We start from the raw sequence: 26,095 nt of genomic DNA on the forward strand, positions 1-26,095 counted from the left end.
CAAAAAAAATAACTGATGTAAATCATTGCCAAATACTACAGTCAAATATTAATAAGTTTAAAGATTGGTGCGTACAAAATAATCTGTTAAATGTAGACAAATTCAAAACCCTGACTTTCTGCAGAAATAAAAATCATGTTTTATTTGAATATTCCATTAACAATACAGCTTTAGAAAGAGTCACGGAAATGAGAGATCTCGGAATTATTTTGGATGAAAAACTAAGTTTGGCCAATCATATCCACCAAATTGTAAACAAAGACACGAAAACACTAGGCTTCGTATTAAGAACAACTAAAAACTTTAACTCCATACAAGCCATTAAACTGTTATAAATATCTCTAGTTAGAAGCATAATTGAATACAACTCAGTAGTTTGGTCTCCCTCTTACAAAATTCACATTTATAACATTGAGCGAATACAAAAAAAAATCTACTTTTTACTAATTTTAAATTAAATATCCCACTAGAAGACTTACAGTATCATTTTTTATTAAATACTATAAAAATAAACACATTGGAAGACAGGCGTAAAATAAACGACTTAACTTTTTTATTCAAGATTCTAAACTCTAAATTCGACTGTTGCGAACTTCTGCAACTCATAAACTTACGAATACCTACAATAACAACACGACAAAATACACTATTCCACTGCAACACACATAAGCGCAATTACATTGCGAACTCCCCAATACAACGGTTTCACACTATAAGAAACCAATACTTAGGTGATGTCGATATATTTAATATTAACTTTGCGAATTTTTTAGATCACGTAAAAGACTTAAAAAGATTAACTTAACTTAAAAGAAAATAACGAAAGCGCATCGAGCTACCTGCAGCGTCTGGAATGTTTCGTGACTTTCTTCGCACTGGAGCACCTGGAATATCCTTGGTCTTTACCACCAGTGATGAATCTACAAGTCCGGTCTCCGCGGCAACGCGTCGAGCTACCTACTTCTCCGCCACCATAAATCAACCATCTCCACCGTCCACGTCCACCTCCACTGTCCACCGCCACGGTGTCGAGTGGTGTCGAGCTTCGGCCAGGGGAATTCGCCACCGATCACGTCCACCACCAGCATCGAGCATCGGTTCGGAGTCATCACTACAACTAAACTGACACTGTGATACTCCACAACCTTTTGCATTCGTCTCACCTTACTACTATCTCCCAAACTAATACATTTTGAATAGCACACAAGCATGTTTTATAAATGTCTTGTTTGTATCTCAAATAAATAAATAAAAATAGCATCCGTATTCATATCTAAAAATAGTCGATATTTCAATATATTGGTTGTGACCAATGACTAAATTAAATACCTTATTTTATATTCAATTATTGTGAGTGAGTCTTTCACATTCAACGCATGATTTTCAAGTTACACTTTAATAAATCTTTGATGAACGTTAAAATATGTATTAGTCTGAAACACTCATCCACATTGAAAAATCTCCTGATAAAAGATACATGACGCCAACGGGACTTGAACCCGTGTCCTTTCGATTTCCGGTGATCGAAAATTCCCGTAACGTTAACATTAGTCTTAAACATTAGTTTACCAAAAATATAATAGTTAAAATATGTAGTCAGGGAGAAGTAATGTTTTTTTTACTTTATTTTTTTGGCTCTTGGGGGATCGCGACACTAAAAGGTTGAGAAACAATGTGCTAGAGTATTGTTGTCTCTGCTTTACTTGCAGATTACTGTGTTGGGAACTCTTTGATAAAGTAAAAGGTTATTTTACTATAATTGTGTTTATTTACGTAACTATTGATTAGTCTGGATTTCGCTACACTGTTCATTACCCGAGGGTTGGTAATTCTCTGTTTCTAGAAGCTTGTTGTCTGTCAATAATATCCCACAGGCAATTGCTACACTCTATCGACATCTGTCGGACTCTGGAGTAAGCTTTATGACTAGTGCCATCTATCGCTTGAATACCCAATTTATTACCATACATCATAAGTATACACCATACTACGGAGGGTATTATACATACATAGGTATATTGAGTAAATTAGTAGGTACTGTGTATCAATAATGGGCACGAGGCTGAGGGAGATATGATCCATCAAGCCTCTCCTCTCACCTTTCACCGCACTGAATCTCCCGGGGCTATCCATCTCCGTTCATTCATTAACACCGTTATAATTATTATTGTTTGGTTTTAGTAAAGGTCCAATACGACAACTTATAACCATGATAATGCGAACCAAACAGTAGTAAATGTGCATATGAAAGCACTCATTTTTAATAAATAAAAAGTTAAACAAAAACATTGCACGCAGTGTAGTCTTTCATATAAAATAAAGTGGGAGAAGAACAAAAAAGAGATTGAGATTTAATACATTTTTATAATATTTATTAAAAATACCATTTTTTTAACGAAATAACTATTTAAATGCTTTTTTTCAATTTCCGGATACTGAAACAGTTGTTTATAATTGTTATCTAACTGAAACAAAAAAGATTTTAAAAATAAAATGTGCCTATTAACTGTGCCCAACTGTTCTGTATATTTACCAAATATAGAATTAATAACGGCTATCATATTATTACTGATCGCATGATGAACAATGGCTGATTCGGCTGACCATCAAGTGATCGTTTATTTCGGGATCCCAACTACGTTACAAGTTTACAAGCGGCCCGTTACGTTTTTTTTTTCGAAAAGTGCCTGTACGGGCTAACCTTGTAATATTGTAAGATCCTTCGAACCAATTCATATTTTTCATTTATCATCAAAAATATTCCAAAAAGAACCGGTTCTAAAAATAGCCGGTTCCTCGGAGAAAAAACATCGACGGCTCCAGTGACAGCAATGGAACCGGTTCCTTGTAACCGGGACACCAATATCGCAATCTCTACCGTCTATCCGTTATGGTATATGAGATAAGTGAAAAAATCATAGACAACAATTAGACGTCAAACGTCAAATATTTCGGCCGCCGCGCTAGACCGCGGTGGTTTGTTTCTTAATATTTTGTTTGTTTTCGCTGAATCACAATTAAAACTAATGTTCAATACAAATAACTACGCATTTTTTTATTTAGCTTACAAAATTTACAGACAAATTCCATACATCAATGTAAATAAGTAATAGTTGTCAACATAACATAACCACTTAGTTTTGTTTTTGTTTTGATATCAAATTGAATGGAATTTTGAATTGATCGTATCAACATGGGGGATAGCGACGATAATGACTCGGGTAGCAGTGGTGGTGGAGTGGACCTAACTGGTTTCTTGTTCGGTAATATTGATGAGTCAGGCCAGTTGGAAGATGACTATCTCCTCGATGGAGAATCTAAGCGGATGCTGTCGTCCCTCGGCAGAATGGGGCTCGGATCCTTACTGGCTGAAGTCATCGAACCTGGCAATGAACCGTCGGAAGATGATAAGAACAGAGGTACATATCGAACATTAATTTATTGCATGCATAAACATTGACTCAACTTGTTGACAACTTTTGTAGAAGCGGAAATTTGCACCTGAATTACCGTATAGAATCGTCATCCTGGTATCAAAGGAGGTATCCTTTCAAAGGAGGTTATCGGGACTTCTTGTCAGATGTTGTGTGAAGTTTGTAATTATGACACTTTTATCTAACTGGTACGAAGTAATTAATTAAGTGCGTATTAACCGTGTCCCACTTTTCTGTATATTTACCCCTTCAACAGGAATATGCAAGTATCTGATACTGATGTTGTGTATTCACTTGTCACGCACCGTCGAAATCACGAGTACCGTGTCGCACCTCTTAAAACGTCGAAACTAGCTTACATAACCTCGCTCACAACTGCTGTAGATATCATATTTGTTGACTGTTTTGTTCCTATCATTGATCTAAAGCCACGCATTATTACAGAATGTCTGATACTAATGATGACGAGACTATCATATTTATGAATTGTAACTACTTCGACCGGCTGATCGCTGGAGACTGACGTCACCAATGAGTTTACAGTCAGCAACTGCCTGTGTATAATCCTCCGCTCATCTGTATGGCGGTAGTCACCAAGATACTCGAATCGTCGAGTATCGGATACTTGCATATCCCTGTGGAAGAAGGGCCCATGATTATAGGACTAATAACCCAAAAATTAATTAGACTAATTTTGGTAGTGAAAATCTCAGTCATATCTCATTCAGAAGTGAAGCTAGCAGTTCACTATGGAGTTCTGATACCTGCCCTGATGTATGGCAGTGAGGTATAGAACTGGCAGAGGAAGGATGAAATCAGACTGAATGTGTGGTAAACCCATGTACGATCGTGTGAGAAATAGGAAGAAAACTCCTTCTCCTGGCGCTAGTAAAATTATAAAGAGTATTTATCAATGTATTTTGAAATGTAAGTGTATATGTATATGTTTCTACATATGTAAATATATATGTCATTAAGACAGTACTTATAGGCCTTAGTCGTAAGTCACTAGTTTTAGTATTTATTATTTAATAAATATATTTGTACAGCGCCCTTTAGGTGATTTTTCATAAAAACAGCGCTATATAAATTAACAAATATTATTATTATTATAAACATACTCATTTCGGCTGTGGGTCTGTGAGTCATTGTAACTTTGGTACGATGAACTCCGATCTGTTTGAAATTTACATGTCAATAATTCAGACAAGCAATAAAGTACCTACCTATAATATAATTTACACTTACAAACATAAATTGTCAATTTCCTCTGTAAAAGTCCGATAGGACGTTAATGAATAATAAATAAATAATATTTTAACAGAAAATTATTTTAATTGTCATTTTTTAAATTGGAACTGATGTTTCAAGAAATCAGACTATACCATAATTTTTCATGGGAAATTTATATTTGCCATAATTTAGCAAATAATTAAGCTAAATTATGTTCCCTGCACTATTGATTTCCTTTATTCATCTTAATAAAAAACATTTACTTTTTCAGGCATTTTTATTTGGTGTGCCACCGAACAAATTTCATTCACCAGTGTGCCATGAAGTAAAAAAAGTTTAGCAGACACTGCTCTAAACAAATAAAGCTAACACAAAGATTTTTTTTAGACTTCCGTGAGAAAAGTCCCTCAGCCGTGGACTATTTCGACTTTGCAGAACTAGCTGAGGACTGTCCGAGCCAGGTGAGCCTTGATCAAAGTCTAATGTATTCAAAGATATTACTCTATCTGAAGGTTGGTCAGCTTAATGTTGTTTTGTACCAACTTGCATGAAATATTAAAATATCACTTTAATTATTCCAGCAATTTTGTTCAACCACATCTCTCTTGTAAATTGTCTAAATATGCTTAAATTGTTGGACAGAAGGATTTTCACTGACTTGGTATTTACACATATATAAAATTAAGAGATGCATTTGTAGATCCAGAATTGCTTGCACTGACATTCACTACGTAATAATAGAAGTCGGTGTTTATTTTTGTACAGAAATTCTGGACTAACTACCATATATATATATATATATATGTGTACTCCTCATTGCCCAGAATACTAATGGATCTTCAATTTATCACTAAAATACAAAAAATTGTTGCGGGGACAATTCAGTTATATATTTTATTTTTTATTAGGTTTTACGACCACCTGGGCTTTTACATGCATTTTTGCAAACAGAATATATCTAGTAAGCTATCGAAAATTATACAAAAAATTAAAGCTTATGAATATAAAATAATATTAGTAAAACATCTAACAGTAACATAAAATACAGATAAATCACTAAAACTACATTACCAACGCTACTCTAATTTGTAGGATTCAACAAAGTGCTGGAATAGATTACGCTTGGTTCATAAATGTAGTCAATAAATATATCAATAGAACCCCCAATACTTGTTGCCCAGATCATGCATCCTATTGGTCAGTGAGTGTGAAATATATTATATAAAAAGCATGAATCTAAATACTGCTGCAGCAACTAAAAACACGGTGTCTGTATGCATCATCAATATCACGGTAGAATAGCCGTGAACAGAGTATTAGTGCGGTTTGTATGAATGATTTTTATTTTTTTATTTCTTACTAGAGCAATCCCGATGAGTTAAAAAACTAATTTTAATATTGAAGCCAAATCTATGGTGAGGGGAAATTGCCTGGCTTTTTCTTACTTACAATCATGTACAACAAACTTTTGAAACGATTTAAAGTGGTTTAAAAGATTTATTTTTATATTGCTAGGCAATTATAAGAGCTTATGAATTTTTTTGGGTATTTGATAAGACAGGGAATGGGATGTCATTAAAAAAAATTAAGTAGGTACAGGCAATTTTCATATGTCTTCCCCCACACCCCGTGGATTCAAATTGTTCTCAAATAGAACAGGGCCTTTTATGTTCATGATAAAAAGTCAATATTTAATTTTTTCTATTTTATAAATTTTAAAAGATAACAATTTTGATGATTTTCTCAACTACCATACTAGGCTCATGCCCGTATTATGGCAGTAGTACATGATTTATTTAAGAATAAAAAAATAATTTTTGTTATTATAAAAATTAAAAATATAAGGGATAAGGAAATTAATATGGTAAAACAAATTTTTAAAATTACATTTGGAAATAAAAATAAAGATAAAACTGATTGCTAAAAAGATATTTTAAATAAAATAGAAATATGTACATGCTAAATTATTTTATATCATTATTATTTTTTCTTTTACTCAGGTTAATCTTGATACATACTGATCTAGGAATGTACCTATTTACGGTCACCAAAGATATTAGAAGAACGAGATATGCTATGTTGGCCGCCGGACCGTAGCCGGAGTACTACCTAATTAGGGTACTTTGAACGTTATCGGGACGTGTACGCACAGAAATCTGTTCTATGTATTAGTGCGGATACCTTAGCGCAAGCGAAGGTGTGCAGTAGTATTGGTGAACAAAACCGGCGACACTCGGCAAAACAATTCCACTCAGTACGAACTGCGCGTAGCACATCTCGTTCTTCTAATATCTTTGACGGTCACATTTGAATTTAGCGATATAAAAAAATAAATTATGGAGTTAAAACTTTTTTTTAAACAGTGTTAGGAACTCATATATTCTTTAAAGAAAACTCTTCCCCTTTCTAATATCCAATGTTGAACAGTAAAAAACGGATATAGAATTAATTGACTTTATATCAGTGTTCAATGCATTGTATATTTTAGGAGCGATGAACCAGAATTGTCTTTGAAAAGCCGGTGTGTACTTGATGTTGTCAATCCTATGTAAAAGGCCCTAGAAAGGGGCTTAATAATTTTAAGAAATAAATAAATTTATTATCACTGATTCCTCCAGGCCGAGATAGCTCATGAAGCTGGCTACGATGGAGACATGGAAGGTGACGGCAGCCTCATGCCGCCTCCACAAGCTCCCTCCAGGTGAGTCTCTTATTGACCTGTAGTTTTAATGTTCAAGAGGCAAGCGCGATGAAATGAATATAGATGCTTCCCGCCGGTTGGGGGGTTAATTTGAGTAATAACTGAATTCAATTGTTTTCCACAGCCCCAAAGGAGAGCCCCGCCGTCTGGAGACTCCGCTGGCGGCCATGTTGCCCTCCAAGTATGCCAATGTGGATGTCCGGGAGTTGTTTCCCGACTTCAGAGTGGATAAGGTAACTCTACAATCAGTGTAATACCAATTTAAGAACCTGATCCTCCTATTGTGATAATTTAGAGATGCAACAGATATCCTGTTACTATCCAGTATGCGGCCACTTTATTACTATCCAGCCTGATACTGTATAGTTGAAAAGTAAATAAAACAAGTAGACAAAATAAAAATAGAATATATTTTCTTTTAAAACTTATTACAAACCACTAGGTTGGGTACTCAGTACTTAAAATTTACTACTGGAAAATTTTGGTTAGTAAAGACAAACTTTTTGACCAAACACAGCGAACTAAATCGCGCAGCTGATCATTGTTTCGTGCCGTCAACTATACCTTCGCATGTGTTCTCTGACGAGTTTGACCTTGAATGTATCATTTCTTGCATGCACAATTCAAGCTTAGGCCGGTTATCTGGTCAAGGCACATCCCGGATAGCCGGTATCCGGCCAATTCACTATTCGTTGCTTCTCCAGTATCATTTGACCCAGAGATTTAGCTTGTCACAACAACAACAATTCACTTGTATTTATTATGACATCAGTACAATATTTGTGATACTAATATATTTATTATATCAACTATGCGGTGCAACCAAATGCTGTCTACATTTCACATTACCTACACTAGCTTCAAATCACAGAAAGAGTTCAGTTTAAAATTAATCTTATGGTCTAAATAGACTGATTGAACCCTCTCTTATGAATGTTGCCAAATTTGGGGAAAGAGCATTCTTCAATCTATATCAAACTATATTCTCCTTTTTCAGGTGTTACGATTTTCCCGTCTGTTTGGACCCGGCAAGGCATCTTCGCTGCCACAGATCTGGCGGGGAGTGCGACGACGCAGACGGCGACGGCGAAGCAACTCTAACTCCAGCGACGCACCTCCTCCCGACCCCGCCGCCCAATTGCCGCCAGATCCCATGTCCGATGATGAGGACAAACTGCTGAGGTAAGGACCAGTGCAATCACAATACTGTATTATTATGTGTACAACTTTGCAACCTGACTCAGAAACAATACCAGGAAACAATGCTATTGTCCTGCCCCTGAAAGCTGTGTTGTAATTTGCCTTTCAGTACCTACTCCCCATACTTGCTGGTAAAAGATATTCAATTGAATGGAGGCTATGGTTGGATGCCCAAGTTAAATACATCAATATTCCAGTCAAAACCCGCTCGAAGAAGCTAGTCTCATTGATTGCCTGTACACCATTGCACGTAAGCGAAACTCAACAGACACCAGTGGAACACCTTCCACAGTTAATATTGGCTTCATTAGAACGAGTAGTTTCTTCGACTCGCTTTTGTGTAAGTATCGAGTTACTGCCGTCTGTTTTTCCTTCTTCGTATAATCTTGGCCTCTTCAAGACCCACATTAATAAATCTCTTCCTACAGCCTGCCCAACCGTGTGACGATATAGTTCCCCTGTCTACACCGTGCAGACAAGGACGCACTTGTGAGATATACTTATAAGCTGATCGACATCAGAAACATTAAACATAAAGAATTTCTGGAAATTCTTCAATATCAGAGAGATAACAACGGAGAAATCAGCGGTTTTGCTTTTAGCTGCTTATATTTTTATTAATCAACAACTACTGTTTGTATCCCTTAGGCCCTGCACGGAGGGAAGCGGGGTGGGCAGTGGCCAGGCGGGTAACCCTGGCAGCGCGGAGAAGCAGAGCACGGCGCACTGGCGCTTCGGCCCTGCCCAGGTCTGGTACGATATGCTTAACGTGCCCGAGTCCGGGGAGGGATTCAACTATGGCTTCAAGCTGAAGGTACGGAACGCAATATTACTATAAGAGCTTTGATCATAGAAATTATCGACTCATGTTTCTTCCTTTCTGCAATATACGTTTTATGCAGATCCTTGTAAGTGTGTCAACTTTACCCTTCATAACATACCAGCAAAACTGTTTTCACTCCTAATTGCAATTCCACATCTGCCATGAGTTTAAAAAAAAACAAGTGTTTTGAGTTTGTTACTATGTTTCATAGCCCACCAAAAAATATCAGATCTCATACTAACTTAACAGTGTGCTACAGTAAACAAAGTCTTTTTAGACAAATTTTTTGTTTCAATTCTATTTTTGTAATAACTTATATCTGAAAATGGTGTATTTTTAAATTGTACTGTCTTACCAGAAAATCTGTTTATATAATTGTAAAATGATAATGCCTATCAGCAACGGCGGCACACAAGAGGCTAAACTGTTATAATGCGCAGTTATAATATTTGTATTGCGCCGTTTTTGTGAAAAATAACCTCAAGGACGCTGTACAAATATATAATATATTTCTGCAATGATCTATCTTATTACTAACTAGCTATACCTCGCCACGCGTCGCTCAGTCTGTCTGTGCAGATAGATAAACAATATGTTGCTTTTACGTCGTGTTACAGGTGACATCTATATAATGTAGGTATACAAAAACACGCATATTCAAATGCAACGTTGTGTCAAAATTTCAAAGTAATCGGTGAAAAAATTTCGGAGATTTATGATTTCGAACAAACCAACATTTTTATTTATATACAATATATTACTAACTATAGACTAGACAAACTATTATCGACTTGTGGCTAACTTAAGTATCTGGTTCATCTAATCGTGTCATATGTATATTCTGTACAGGCAGATAATATAAATACAGGACTATACTTAAGTGGGAGGTCACTTGAGATTATAATACAGTACAGTTATTTTGTAGCTCTAAATATTAGGTAATTTTGCAATTTATTTAATATCAACGGTATAAATATACCATAAACAATGATAACATGTCACAGTTAAAATCGTAGAAATATTTAAAAAAAAGAATTACAAATATATGTGGCATTTGATTGTGAAATGACATTAGAGAGTAAGTAAGTAAGTAAACAAGAGATACAAGTACATAAGTTTCTATAGTGCAAATAATTATTTATTATAATAATAATAAATAATTCATACTTTCAAATTGTAATACACAATACACATGAAAACTTCAAAGCCCATTACGTTTGACATAATATTTTGACTTACCACAGTTTAGTTGCGGGTTGCGGGTGTGCTAAATATCCAAAGCTGTGAAATCTCTCTCAGTATCTGATTCCACTGATAAAACAACTGTATATATATAAATATATATATGATGCTTTTTTATCAATATTTGAACAGCTATAAAGTCAACTGCCCTCTTTCTCTTTGCATTCAGGAAGAGACGTCCGATCCTGAGCCCGAATCGGAGCAGGTGTTCCCGGACGAGGCATATCTGATGGTGTCGCAGCTGCAGTGGGAGGACGACGTGGTGTGGGACGGCACGGAGATAAAGCACAAGGTGCTGGCGCGCCTCAATAGCAAGACCAATGCGGCAGGGTGGCTGCCCAGCTCCGGCAACCGCACGGCGCAGGCTTTCTCGCACCCGGGCCGCACGCCCCTGCCGCATCTACCAAAGCAACCACCTCCTGGAGCGTAAGTCATTCATCAGATGATAAACCTACATTCTACAGTTACATCGCACTCTGGCTCACTTATGTTATCCAACTTTGACCTCCACCTATCAGCTGAGTTATTATTACCAGTCTCATAAAACTAAAGGAGCTGAGTTCAAGTCCCAGTTGTGACGGTTACCTTTTTTTATTTTCTGTGTCCTTCTTTTTCATATTTTTGTTGATATTATCTTCGTCAATAAATTATTATTAATTCAGGTACGGTCCGTATAGCTTCATAAACACTCACGTCGTAGACCCAATGTGCTATCTCTCTTGTTTCACTTATTTCTTTGACATTAGCCCTAGTGTTCTCATTAGATGTTCTGTCATGGCAAACTCTCCTGTTTCCACTATTGTGGAAACAGGAGAGTGTTTAGTAGTTTAGTGTTTTCATTGGATGTTCTATCGTAGCAAAGTCTCCTGTTTCCACAACATGACTCCCGGTTGTCTGAGACTTCTTCCCATCAATGCACAACCTTTTTTGATTAAGAAGAGTCAGAATAATAGAAGAGTATGTATGAGACGATGTATGAATGTGAATGAGGCAAGGAGTGTATGCCAAGACCGAGTTGTTTGGCGGTCCGTCCTCTCTGCCTACCCCTGCGGGGAAACGGCGTGATGGTTAGTTAGTTTAGTTAGTTAGTTAGCAAATTTACATTATGAAACTACTTTCATGCATGTTGGAATTAATTTCACTAATACCAAATATTTGAAGTTGAATAGAGAAATTGCATAAAATTTAGTGGTGTGTAATCCTTAGTATCACAGCAACCATGGCACCATCAGCATCAAAGCTTTTTTTGCAATGCATAATAAGCAGAAGCATTTTCACAACACTAGTTTCATCACGTTTTACCTAATGAAATTAGTTGCATGACACTAGTGTTGCCAAAAAAGGCGCAAAACTAATTTGGTTTCATAAAACTACTTGGTTACTCTTGAAATTACCAGTGGAACTAATGTCATGCAACTAATTTCGTGCAACTAGTTTCATAATATAAATTCAGCTCTAGGTTAGCATTTGCAAATTGACTAAAGACATCTGCTGCATTTACAAAATACTGCAGTCTAACAAATCACTTCTAATAACTGCCAACTGCACAAGAATATGCCGAAGTCGGTTCCATGTTAACTCAACACAATGGCAATTCAACACACTTTTAAAAAGTGATAAAAAGTCATTAAAAGCGATGAAAAAAAAATTAAACCTAACGTACGTGACCAATTTAATTTACTTTTTGTTGCATCAATAATATTCATGACTTTATATCACTTTTTGAAGGTGTGTTGAATTGTTATTTTGGTGAGTTATCCGGTCACCGCCAAAGTCTATCCATTAAGAGCGCCCGCAGATGAAAGACTTTTATGGAGACTTTTTTGAATTTGTATCCGTTTTGGAATAGTTTCCGACTGTCGCCGCGAATAAAGTCTTTCATCTGCGGGCGCCCTTAGCCATTGGTCTTCAATATTTCCATGCAATACAAAGAACATTTTCCAGTGGCGAGGATGACACATGGTACTCTATCTTCCCCGTGGAGAACGAGGAGCTGGTGTACGGCCGCTGGGAGGAAGAGGTGATCTGGGACGCGGCCGCCATGACCTCCTTGCCAGAGCCTAAGCTGCTGACGCTGGATCCCAATGATGAGAACATCGTGCTTGGAATTCCCGATGACATTGATCCGTCCAAGATCATAGCTGGTGACTATATTCACTATACAAATTAGATTTTGTTTTTCATGTCACGTCAGGTGCTTGACTATCAGTGTAGAGCGAGACAGATGTATTATAGTTGTATAAAAGCCCATGTTTTAGTTTGATCTCCCTCTCACATCTCAGCTCGCAACTAGTAATCACATATCCATAATCTTTGTGTTCGGTTAACAATAAACATAGTAATCAGAACCTTATACTATTAGTAGTGGTAAAGACTACAAACCATATATCAATAGTACAACAACTGTAAAATGAATTGATGTATTCCAGAGCGAGGTCCGCAGCCCAAGGTGAAGATCCCGCATCCGCACGTGAAGAAGTCCAAGCTGCTCCTGGGCAAGGCGGGGGTCATCAGCGTGCTACAAGAAGACGCTCCCCCCCCACCTCCCAAGTCCCCCGATAGGGACCCCTTCAACATATCCAACGACGTGTCAGTATACCCCCATCAGTGTTATTGCTTGTCAATCATAGTAGTTGAATCACTCCATCACATTTAATGACCAATCAAATTGATGATCAATGCCTTATTTATACTTCAATGTCCCTATTAAAAGCTGATTCTCGGCCCTTTTCGGCTTTTGATTAAACTGTCAAACACAACAATCATGCTGTATAAAACTTCTCGTGTAAGAACCACGGAAGAGAAAATGTATGTGGTGAGCGTATCTGTGTGTCCGAAGTAATCTTAACTTTTCCCTCATTTTCAATAATCGTAATTTTTCTTGAACCAATAACCAATTTCATTGGCCTGTCAGTAGCCTAGGGTCGAAAGGTGTTATGTAAATTAGTGAGAGGACTAAGAAAAAACAAAAAATAGCTCTGGCATATTAACCGTTATATTTCTTAAAGATGCTGTTGGAAGTTCGGAATTTTTCGGAATAAAATCCAAATAAATTGAATTTTTCTGAATGTATCCGAAAAATAAAAATAGTTTTTTATATGTGATGAAAAAAGCTTTCAAATTTTATTGTTAGAAATAAACATATAATTTTTTAATGCAAACATAAAAAAAAAAAATTCTCGCCTAACTTTTTTTGTAACTAAAATTACTGATGTTAGTGAAAAAAAAAAAAACGCATTTTAATAAAAAAAATATATTACAAAGGTGATTGTCACCTCATTTTTTGTCATTTCATATAAAATGATAAAAATAAAAAAATTCTCAAATTGCGGTTGGAACTGAAAAGGTGCACATTTTAAATCTTCTGTAGTTAACTTCAACATTTGAATAAAAAGTGTAGTGTTTTCTCTTTCTAACACAGTTTAAATCATATTTCTCACATAATGGTAAGGGAGACACCACAATTTCTATCAGACTGACCATATGAGCTGTTCCCAAAAGTGAACAAATTGACTACGAATAAAATTTGTTTATTCACAAAACTAAACAAATTATCCTGACGGGTTAAACTGCATTTCTTCAAACATCTTTATGCTTATCTACACATGTTTAATTATAAAGTCGCTAATAAAAATAAATTAATAAATAGAACTGGCGACATCGGTTTTCTTTCAAATCATTTTAGATCACACTTCTTGAGATTATCTGTTCACTGCTCACAATCAACTCGTTTACAAACTTCCAGTGAAACTACAAAGTAGCGCAATAACATAAAATCAAAACTCCTTTGTACTGGTGCACTCATACCGTACGGCACTGTCCGCAGTATCTCCACCGAATTGTAAATCAGCGGTGGAAAAATTTTGGGGTGCGTGTTGGTCCTTTTAGAAATGTTACTTCTTCTTATATTAATGCAGGTTTAATTTTATCAAATCTGTAATGCTTGTTGCAGTTTCTACGCGGCGCGGTCATCCACCTTGCGCTTGCGCGCCGGCGGCGGCCAGCTCATTCAGCACTCGACGCCGGTGGTAGAGCTGCGCGCACCGCTGGTGCAGACGCACATGGGCCCCGCGCGCCTTCGCGCATTCCACCGTCCCCCACTGCGCAAGTACTCGCATGGCCCCCTCTCCTCGCAGGGACCCCACCCACTCTTCCCCCTACTCAAGCACATCAAGAAGAAGGCCAAGGTAAGCCGCTTTACAGAGAATCTGACTAATCCGGCACTATATGTACAAAATACACTTGAGTCAGGTTGTGTCAAGAGTCATAATAGTAGATGAGTATGTATGAGACAATATAACAACATGAATGAGGCAAGGAGTGTGTGCCTAGACCGAGTTGTGTGGTGGTCCGTTCTATCTGCCAACCCGTGTCGGAATCGGTGTGATATTTAGTTTATTTATCTTCTTCTTCTTCTTCCTAGCACTATCCCAACTCATTGCCTAGGTAGGCTGTTGGGGTCGGCTCTTCTCGTTCTCAGGTTATAGCTTCTTCGGTTCTGAGTGTCGCTTTCATCTAGGCCGTTTCTTTGTAGGATTTTGGAGCATTGGGTCATCCAGGAGTTCTTTGGTCTACCTCTGGATGACTGTCTTTGAAGCTCTATAGACATTGCCTGCTTGACTGTGTGGTCTGGTGGTCTCCGTCTTATGTGCCCATACCATCTTAACTGTCGTTCCTCTAGCTTACTGTTTATGTCAGTGACACCCAGGCTACCACGAATGCGTGAGCTTTTAATTTTATCTTTTAATGATACTCCTGCCGTCCATCTAAGCATTCGCATTTCTGCTGATTCGAGTTGCCTAGAGTAGGAGTTGTACATAGTCCAGCATTCGAAGCCATACATTATCGCGGATCTAACAATAGTCTGGTATGTCTTTCCTTTAAGTTTTATTGGCATTTTCGTGTCACACAAAATTCCTGTTACGGATCTAAATTTCATCCATCCCACTCCTATCCTATGGTTGACATCCGCTGCACATCCTCCGTCTCTGTGGATGAGTGAGCCCAGATACTTAAATGAGTCACAGTTGGCTAATGTTACTCCATCCAATTGCATCGAAGGAGTTACAGCATTTGGGTCTTCAAATGGTAAATACAAATATTCCGTCTTTTTCCTGCTAATTTTTAGTCCATTATCCTCCAGGATCTTTCTCCACCTTTCCAGGCTATTTTGTAGATCACAATATTTAGTTTATTTATGTTATTTTTAAATATGTTATCAATGGTTCTTGAAAAAATATTCCTTTACAACACTCTTACTTATAAACGCGGTGTAAGTGTAATGCGGTGCGTAAGGTCAGAACAGTGAAAACTCAAATTATTACCAAGGTGTTTGTAAGATTAAAACCACTTAAGGCCGGATTTATCATACCATTGTTAAACTGGCGTATAAGAATCTAATTAGTAAGACAGTGTGTCTTGATAAATAAATCATTACGACGAGCTGAAGGCAAACCACATGACCATATTTTTGGCACCAGGAGGTTTCAAGAATGCTTTGAATAAACTATGACATCAGTCGTACATTAACCACCGAAAAGCGCACATTGAAATAACCAGACCATGCCGAGAAAAGTAAAGTTCGCTAAAGTAAGACAAATAATGCAGGATATGAATGTTCGATCTTAAGTTAATGGCTTGGCGTAGCACTGCTGAAATTGATTGAGGTGGCTGAGTTATAAACATTTTGTAAAAGTGTAGTATTAAATTTTAGAAACGTGCCCGAAGTTTTGTTTACCCGATTTGGGACATGTACATATTGTACAGTGAAGTTTTTTACGCAGCCAGCAATTTGCGCACCATTGTTAAAAGGATTAGTAATTGGAAAGCAGATTTTATTTTCCCACATGAGCACGGAATGATGATATTACGATGTGAGTTGCCTGTATACTGTCAGTTTTACTTATTGACAAATCACCAAAAGTGGAACGGTCACGCCACCAAGAAGAATAAGAATAGCCTGAAAATGAAGAAACTGAAATTTATTTATATTTTGTATTTTACAGCAACGCGAAATGGAGCGAATGGCCTCGGGAGGTGGTGACGTGTTCTTCATGCGTTCTGGTGAGGATCTCAGCGGGAGGGACGGAGAAATGGTGCTGGTGGAGTTTTGTGAGGAGCATCCACCCCTCATCAACCAGGTGGGAATGTGCTCCAAGGTCAAGAACTACTACAAGAGATGCGCCGGCAAGGTAAGAAATTATTATTTTATTTATAACCAGAAACAACAAGCGGGAAACTGGTAAATATACGTTATAGAGAACCCAAAAAATATTTTTGTTTTTCGATCTGATCATTTTGATTTTTTTTAACATTTTTTCAGCAACTAAAAAGTTAAATAACTAGCCAGGTCCTCGCTTCAACACATTTCAAAGACGTCAAACAGCTAATATTAACCCCCTAGTAACCAATTTTTTTTCTTTTTTTTTAAGCTTAGAAGTTCCAACTTTTGGACTTTACTCAAAAACTCAAATAAAAAAAGTTATTTCACAAAATCGACTTCAAATTTGACGTAAAGTTACCAGTTTTACGCTTGTACTTCTAGTTTCCGGACACCATGTAAAGGTATGGTCCTGCCAATGAGAGCTTCACACTGTTACCTTGTTAAAGGATTAGTCGTAGTGAGGTTAATAATTGGATTGTAAAACTACATTTTTTATGTAAAGAAACAATTAATATATCTCTCTTTCTGTTACATACATAATATGATGTGTGTGATAAACAAAGAGATGTTTCAAAGGATCTATCAGGTGCAGTTGATAGATTGAGTGTATTTGATTCAGTTGTTATGTGTCGCAGGACAATGGCCCCAAGTCCTTCAAGTACGGAGAGGTGGCGTACGCCCACACCTCCCCCTTCCTGGGCATCCTGACCCCTGGCCAGTCCCAGCAGGTGGTGGAGAACAACATGTACCGCGCCCCCATCTACCCCCACACCATGCCCCACTCGGACTTCCTCGTCATCAGATCCAGGTACAGTTGCCTATTCTCACACTTTTCCCACCTTGCATTTTTCACTTATTTATTAATTTCTTATATTAATAGTAATACGCAGTTTCTTTGTTTTTTTTTGCTCGCCGAAATTTAGGCAAAAAGCGACCACTCTCCCCCTTAAGTTCAAACAACTCGACGGCCGGCATAGTCCAGTGGTAACGCATTGGACTGCCATTCCGAAGGTCGCGGGTTCGAACCCGGCGTGCGCAAATAAATTTTATTTGATTAATTTGTGTTATTTCACAATTAATTAATTAAAATAATATATAGTATATTTGCGGCACGTTCCAGAGTGGAAGATACTACCAGTATCGCCCTGGTGTAAGACCACCATTCAGAATTGAAACGTTGCTCCAAATGGCTTTAGCCGTGTTTAGTGACTAGATCTGAATAGCCAGGTACTTCCCCACCTTCCTCTTTCCCTTCCCCACTTACCTTCAGCCTCACAACATCCCCCAATTGGGGATGCCATAGTCTCACTGGCTCCAGACGGGAGCAGTTGGGACTCTTGTGAGGTATTCACTATAAAAAAAAAAAAATTAAAAAAAAAACTCTAGGTTCGTTTTCGCGTGCGAGAAAAAAAGTCGCCTTTCATATGTTTCGGGCTTCAGGCGAAAGTCGACCGAGACGCCTTCCCGTCGGCATAGAACCCGGTGGAAAAACCGAAAAACCGAGTAATCCGGATTTCGTATGAAAATGTTTACCAAAATATTCGTTCGGGGTAATTTGTCGACAAAAATTTGAGTAGCATCTGGCGGCGGAAACTAGAAGCGCTCGCGGCGCGCCATACGAAAGTGCGCGGTGCTCTCTCCGGCCGCCGGGATTGCCCAACACACAAAAAAATGATTTGCGGCCGAGAGCTTCCCGGCGAAAAAGAAAGTCACGTGGTCCCGCAAAAACCACGTGGTATGCTTTTTTTATAAAATCTACACGCTCGACTTGATGATTGCATTCCGTAGCAAACACGCAGTCTGCCTTTAAAATTATCGAAAAAATTCATCCTCCGAAGGTTTTGGAACGTTAATCGGCCGTCCCACAGATGGCGTTCGGTTCAAAATGTCTCACAGTAACCGACTAAAGTTTTGACATTTGCCATTTGAACCGAAAATGCCAACAATCGGGCTTTTGGTTAATCAGAGATAATAGCCGATCATAGACTAGCAGCGAAGTGTTGTGAATTCAAAGAAACAATAAAATCTGTGTTGGTACTTACTTGGCAGTATATTTTTAAAAATAGATAGTGCTTTTGAACGAAATAAAATAAAGTTTGGTAAAAATAATTTGACACGGATACCGTCGCCCCGTAGTGAAAAACTACATCAATAGCGTTACGCAAATTTATAAATTGTACCAAGTAGTAGTAGTTGTAGTTGTAGTTGTAGTAGTAGTAGTAGTAGTAGTAGTAGTAGTAGTAGTAGTAGTGGTACCGTCGCCCCGTAGTGAAAAACTACATCAATAGCGTCACGCAAATTTATAAATTGTACCCAGAGCGCAGAAGTTGGGTAAGGTTAGCCTGGGAGCCATTCATATTTAAAGTTTTTATCTCTTTATTTTTTAATGTGTAGGTACCTAATTGCGTTATGTATATATTTTTTCGGTAAATTTTTAATAGTAGGTGCAGGTACCTACACAGATGGTACCGGGTAGAGGTCTTAGGTAGGCAGGTACTGAGAGCGTGTTTTAGCCCGTTTTCTAGGTTAGGTCCGTAGTGTTGTTTTATAACGTATGGATTTTAAATTTAAAAATAAAAAAAATTCCAATAAGAGTTTTTACATATTGCGTGTTTATAGAGCAATGTTTTTTTCCAAAATAAAACTCGCTGGGACTTTTGAAGAATGTCGGTGACAAAAACCGTACATACGATATGGGTATCAAATTACGTGTCTCGACTTACAGAATCCGAATGGCTCGGTGAAAAAATGATCAGTTATCTCCTTGGCATTATTTTGTCTCAAAATATCCATTTCTTTCTAAACATACATATATTTTAATACATTTGTGGTCACACACTCATTGTTTCATTTATATGCAAACACACATATTACATTTTTAAAAGTTTTTAAATTTTGGGTGTTAATTGAGCAATTTTTTTTCCAAAATAAAACTCGCTGGGACTTTTGAAGAATGTCGGTGACAAAAACCGTACATACGATATGGGTATCAAATTACGCGTCTCGACTTACAAAATCCGAATGGCTCAGTGAAAAAATGATCAGAAAGCTCCTTGGCACTTTTTTTTTCTCAAAATATCCATTTATTTCTATCCATACATATATTTTAATATATTTGTGGTCACACACTCATAGTTTCATTTATATGCCAAAATACATATTACATTTTTAAAAGTTTTTAAATTTTGCGTGTTAATTGAGCAATTCTTTTTCCAAAATAACAACTTTTGAAGAATGTCGGTGACAAAAACCGTACATACGATATGGGTATCAAATTACGTGTCTCGACCTACACAACCCGAACAGTTAGGTGAAAAAATGACCAGTAAGCTCCTTGGCTCTCTTTTTTCTCAAAATATTCATTTCTTTTTATAAAATTTTGTAGTCCCACACCCTCGCCTCATCTACATTCAAATACTACACCACGCAATTAATTTTTACCCATTAGTTGCCTGCAACGGGCAAAAAGCTAGTTATTAGTAAACCCCATTACTTTATCCCCAGTCTTCCCTAACCTTATGCTTTCTCCAACTAATTATTAACATCTTACCACTAGTTACTGACTAGTTGACGGCCGGCATAGTCCAGTGGTAACGCATTGGACTACCATTCCGAAGGTCGCGGTTTCGAACCCGGCGTGCGCAAATAAATTTTATTTGATTAATTTGTGTTATTTCACAATTAATTAATTAAAATACTAATTTGCGGCACGTTCCAGAGTGGAAGATACTACCAGTATCGCCCTGGTGTAAGACCACCATTCAGAATTGAAACGTTGCTCCAAATGGCTTTAACCGTGTTTAGTGACTACATCTGAATAGCCAGGCACTTCCCCACCTTCCTCTTTCCCTTCCCCACTTACCTTCAGCCTCACAACATCCCCCAATTGGGGATGCCATAGTCTCACTGGCTCCAGACGGGAGCAGTTGGGACTCTTGTGAGGTATTCACTATAAAAAATAAAATAAAAAGTCAACCATGTTACCTTATCCACACACTTGTCAATCTTATTGATTATGTACTAGCACAAACCAAACCCATGAAAAATTACGGGAAATAGTAGGATTTGTGAAACTGACAGTATTTATAGAAAAATATTTGCCTCAGGATAATTGCCTTTCAAAAGAAAAAAATTACCTTTGGAATGTTAGTAAACTTGAAAAATTACAACATCTGTCAAACATTTAGCCAAAAGAAATACACATTTCAAATAAAGAATTATTAATCAATAAAATAATTTTAGTACCTACTTTGTCGCTTGTCCGATGTATGATGTATACTTAAGAGTTTCAATTCAAAAGTTTCTCGAACTTGAATAAATTTACACATTATGCAGAAATACAATTTCAAATCATTTAACGGGTGCACCCACGCACTGAAAACCGAAATTAATATGTTTAATTGCTAATTTTTATTTCCTTTGCCTTTACCTCTCCAGACAGCAGTACTTCATCAGAGAGGTGGACGCTGTGTTCATGGCGGGACAGGAGTGCCCCCTTTACGAGGTGCCAGGCCCCAATTCCAAGAGGGCCAATAACTTCGTCAGAGACTTTCTTCAGGTAAACTGACCAACCATTTCTAAATAGTATAAAACAAAGTCGCTATCCGCGTCTGTCTGTTTGTGCGTTTAGTTCTTCCAAACGGTGACTGGATAACTCATCAAAATGACAATTTTATTCAACACACCTATAAAAAGTGTTATAAAGTTATGAAAAGTGATGAAACAAAAACTAGGTTAATTGGGTTACATTTACAACTATTTAACCTAGTTTTTGTTTCATCACTTTTAATGACTTTATATCACCTTTTAAAGTTGTGTTGAATTGTCATCTTGAGTTCTCATGGAACCCTTCGAAACTACGCAACGGATTTTGATAGGGTTTTCATTATCATTTAGAGAATTTCTTCCAGAAGGTTTATATATATTATACATGCACATTATATTTATAGAAAGTTGAGAAATGTCGATGTTTTGTAATCAAGTCGTAAAATAATATTTTCGGGCGCTTACATTGCTAACGCTGGCTTAACCTCATGAGATACGTCAAAATAATGTACTACAGAATTGTATATCTTAGAAAGGCCTCACAACCTCAAAACTTTACCCCAAACCATTTATAAGTCCCCGAGCAACGCTGGGAACACGTCAGCTAGTTATCATTAAATCCAGAATTTTAAAAATGTTAATATTGTTTTTACGGTTTAAGGTTAAACGCAACGCTCGTTGTATTCTACGTGTTCACAGATGGCGTTAATTAATTAATTTTGTTTAAATACGCTTTTGCAAGGTATTGCTTTACAATATTAAGACAAATCATTTGTTTGCGCCCGTATATACGCAATATGAATATGAATCAATAGTTTTGTTCGTTTAAAAACTTAATTCTTTCGAGAAAGGCACACAAATACAATATTTTACCGATGATTCAATCCAATATTGTATTTGTATGCCTTTCTCGATAGAATTGAGTTTTTATATGGACAAAACTATTTATTCATATTTATATTGCGTATATGAGGGCGCAAACAAATAATTTGTCTTAATACTGTAAAGCAATACCTTGCAAAAGCGTATTTAAACAAAATTAATTAATTAACGCCATCTGTGAACACGTAGAATACAACGAGCGTTGCGTTTAACCTTAATTAGTTCATTTCACAGTTCTTATCCCTTCAATTTCCATGTTATTAATTTGTGTGCAAAATGTTTGCAGGTGTTCATCTACAGGCTGTTCTGGAAGTCACGAGACCAGCCGCGCCGCATCCGCATGGACGACATCAAGCGCGCATTCCCCGCACATTCCGAGTCCTCAATCCGCAAGCGCCTGAAGCTGTGCGCAGACTTCAAGAGGACAGGGCTCGATTCTAACTGGTCAGTTGTATTTACTTACTAAATTGCAATTCGGGGTGCCTCAAGGAAGTATTCTGGGTCCGATTCTGTTCCTAATTTACATTAATGACCTATGCCACATGGAATGTGACGGAGAAATCATCACTTTTGCGGATGATACTGTTCTCCTTATAAATGGGAATAATTGAACAGAAACATTTAAGAAAGCAGAAGACACATTAAACTGGATTAAAAAATGGCTAGACTACCATTCACTTACATTAAATGCTAATAAAACCAAAACATTACTTTCAAAATAAAAAATACAAAAAACTCTGAAGAAAACCTTAACTTGAAAATTCATAGCCCGCATCACTTAAATGAGCATTGTAATAGTCCCTCATTAGAAAACGTTGACCATATAACGTATCTGGGTCTAAAAATTGATGGAAATTTAAAATGGACCAAATATATTAGCTATTTAGATAATAAAATTAAAAAACCAGTTATTTTTTCAAAACTATTTGGAATGTGCTCATTAAAAAAGACTCAATCAAAATTTACATGGCTCTCTGCCAATCACTGTTAGAATACGGTATTATCAGATGGGGCAGTGCAAATAAAAATATACTAAATCCACTAATTAAAACTCAAAAAGCCATAATGAAAATTATACTGAAAGTTCCTGTAAGAACTAGCACTGACGAAATCTTCACCAATCTTAACATCATGTCAATTAAACAACTATATTCTAAAACTATACTCATTTACATTCATAAGTACAAAACCCAAGAAATAACAACAAACACGTACAATAGAAACACTAGATCTCATGGTCAAAAACTTATCCAACAAATAACTACTAATACAACTTTTGGGCAAAAAAGCTTCTTATATCATAGTATTAAACTCTACAACAAAATACCACTTTCACTCAAAAACCTCAACATTATAACATTTAAATCTCATATAAAAAGCTGGATACTTAATATAGGGAGATCTGATATAGAAAATATACTGATATCAAACACAGACTAAAACCAAATCTACTAAACTGAACTACATATACAAAAAAACACTATCTTACTTATTTTAAAATTATGTAAAAAAAAAATTACACTACATGATATATGTTTATAATTAAATTCTTGTGTTACTTTGTTGTAATATTAATTTCTTATAATTAAATTATAATATGTAAATGAAATCCTCAGCACGGGAGATCCCAGTGAGGATATCATTATCTCTATGTGTTACTAAGAAAAGAAGACAGTAAATCATTATTATTATTATTATTAATTATTCATTCCAATATTTTAAACAATTCATTTAAAAAAACCATTGATATTCAAAATAGTGAACAAGCCAGCATTTCTTGTGAGATGATATCATTAAAGGCGATGCTGGGAGTATCTTTCATTTTGAAATCACGTAACATAATATATATCAATATTATTAACCCTCCCGCACCGAGGGGGGGTAATACACATCCCCTAAACGAGATTTATGTGCAATATCTGAGTATCAACAAAATTACTCTCCCCTCCCCCACTTTGGAGTGGTCGTAAAAATTGTATTTTACTGGAAAGGGCTACAATAATAATATGCATTTGATTTACAATTGATTTTGCATTACTAATTGACTGCAGGGTGAAAATGGGCGACGTTCGGTTAAAATTTACATACATAAAAAGTTACTTATATCTGAGTGTTACTGGAAAGGGCAAAAGGAATATTTAGAGACCCAATCACTCCGCAATATATGGGGGACCCTAGTGACCCCCTTTCGGGTGATACTTGATTTTTGCCTTCAAGTACGTAAAGGTTAACATTGCGTAAAATTTTTATTTGCTAGTTTATTGATGTAATTGGGGTGGTTTATTCACTAAATCGTCGCTAGATGAGTTGAGAATTTGTTTCACTTTTTTTTCAGACCAATCGACTTGCCAGATTTTTTTATTATCATTTCTGGTTTTATAGTATCACCTCCATTTCTTTAGTCTGTCTTTTTTAATTCGTAGTTTTGTGAACTGTAGGCCTTGCTTTCAAAATAGTAAATACCTGGTTAATTGTAAACCATATGTTTTATGTAACATTTTTTAATTTCAAAGAGTTATACAGTTTTTCCAAATAAACATCATTATCTCAATATCCATTCTTTTTTTGAATATTTTTCAGGCAAGTAGGTACCATAATATTAAGAAATAAGAAAGTCCAAATATACAATGATTTCAGATTTGATAAAAGAATCTTTACTGAATTATTGAAACGCCCTAAACATCTTGAACCGGCAATGGAATGTACAAATAAATTTACGTACAGATGAAATGCAAGATGGTTGAGCTAAAACAGAAGTTCTTTATGCACAGTCAAATATGTGTATATTGTGTAATGTTATTTTGGTTCAGGTGGGTGATAAAGCCAGAGTTCCGCCTGCCGTCCGAGGAGGAGATTCGCGCCATGGTGTCCCCCGAGCAGTGCTGCGCCTACTTCAGCATGGCGGCCGCCGAGCAGCGCCTCAAGGATGCCGGCTACGGAGAGAAGTTCCTGTTTGCGCAGCAGGAGGACGACGACGAGGAGATGCAGCTCAAGATGGATGACGAGGTAACCCAACCTAACCTAACCTAGCCTGCTACTGGGAGAATCAACCATGTTCTTGAAATGGAAAGAGTGTGAAAAAAGTTTATGAACTGTGAATTAAATTTGTTTGTTGTTCTGTTTTCTCTATTCTTCTGTACAGCATGGAAATCTAATCACAAAACATTGGCACAAAAGAAGAAGCCTTTGAAATGTAAATATTTATATAGGTGCTCCCAAACACCCTGCACGTACACAGTAACTAATTTAGGGGAAATGCCGCAATTCATGGTTTGGAAATCCACAACTGGTGCAAGTGCAGTTCTGCAGAATTTTTACAGGCTGCGGGTGAAGATGCTAGTCAACCTCTAATAGGGGAGAGCTCCAGAATAAGAAGAAACCAATCAAGCAAAAAAAAATAATGAATTCAAAAACATCTCTGCTTACAGCTACCCTAATTCGGGTAGCTATCGCTCAAGATCATTAGTGATGCTACTCAAATTTGGGTAGCTATCGCTCAAGATCATTAGTGATGCTACCCAAATTTGGGTAGCTATTGCTCAAGATCATTAGTGATGCTACTCAAATTTGGGTAGCTATCGCTCAAGAGCATAAGCAGTGCTACCCAAATTGGTGTAGCTATGGGTGGTTCCTAATAATTGGGTAAATGTAATTAATTGGGTGGCTAACCCACTATTTTGTTTATTCATTACCATGTTCTTTAATGTTTATGTGTACAGTCGTTATAACCACTCGAGTGTCAACAACTGGAATATGAGTCGAGTGATTGACGTTGTAAATTTCCTGCCCTCATATGGAGACATATAAACTGATTATAGTTCTATATAGGTAATGAATTCACCTATATTTTACCGTCCATCCTATATTTTTAG

The 26,095-nt window shown here is 36.8% G+C and overlaps 1 protein-coding gene across 2 annotated transcripts in view; it reads left to right on the forward strand.

Moving 5' to 3' along the window:
* Nucleotides 1-2,940: 2,940 nt before the first annotated feature.
* Nucleotides 2,941-26,095, forward strand: part of Taf1 (TATA-box binding protein associated factor 1) — a 57,407-nt gene continuing 34,252 nt past the window's right edge. For both annotated transcript variants that reach the window (XM_089638391.1, XM_089638392.1), the window contains exons 1-15: nucleotides 2,941-3,419; nucleotides 5,055-5,128; nucleotides 7,286-7,368; nucleotides 7,493-7,601; nucleotides 8,366-8,550; nucleotides 9,217-9,382; nucleotides 10,803-11,059; nucleotides 12,578-12,777; nucleotides 13,063-13,222; nucleotides 14,586-14,820; nucleotides 16,639-16,824; nucleotides 17,432-17,604; nucleotides 21,234-21,354; nucleotides 22,510-22,667; nucleotides 25,034-25,229. In XM_089638391.1, the coding sequence (XP_089494517.1) occupies nucleotides 3,194-3,419; nucleotides 5,055-5,128; nucleotides 7,286-7,368; nucleotides 7,493-7,601; nucleotides 8,366-8,550; nucleotides 9,217-9,382; nucleotides 10,803-11,059; nucleotides 12,578-12,777; nucleotides 13,063-13,222; nucleotides 14,586-14,820; nucleotides 16,639-16,824; nucleotides 17,432-17,604; nucleotides 21,234-21,354; nucleotides 22,510-22,667; nucleotides 25,034-25,229 (2,529 nt within the window). In that variant the 5' untranslated portion in view covers nucleotides 2,941-3,193. The remainder of the gene's footprint in view (nucleotides 3,420-5,054; nucleotides 5,129-7,285; nucleotides 7,369-7,492; nucleotides 7,602-8,365; nucleotides 8,551-9,216; nucleotides 9,383-10,802; nucleotides 11,060-12,577; nucleotides 12,778-13,062; nucleotides 13,223-14,585; nucleotides 14,821-16,638; nucleotides 16,825-17,431; nucleotides 17,605-21,233; nucleotides 21,355-22,509; nucleotides 22,668-25,033; nucleotides 25,230-26,095) is intronic.

The sequence above is a fragment of the Hesperophylax consimilis genome, chromosome 12, assembly GCF_061612785.1.
Source record: "Hesperophylax consimilis isolate HC1 chromosome 12, BYU_Hcon_1.0, whole genome shotgun sequence".
In the NCBI taxonomy this organism is placed as follows: domain Eukaryota; kingdom Metazoa; phylum Arthropoda; class Insecta; order Trichoptera; family Limnephilidae; genus Hesperophylax; species Hesperophylax consimilis.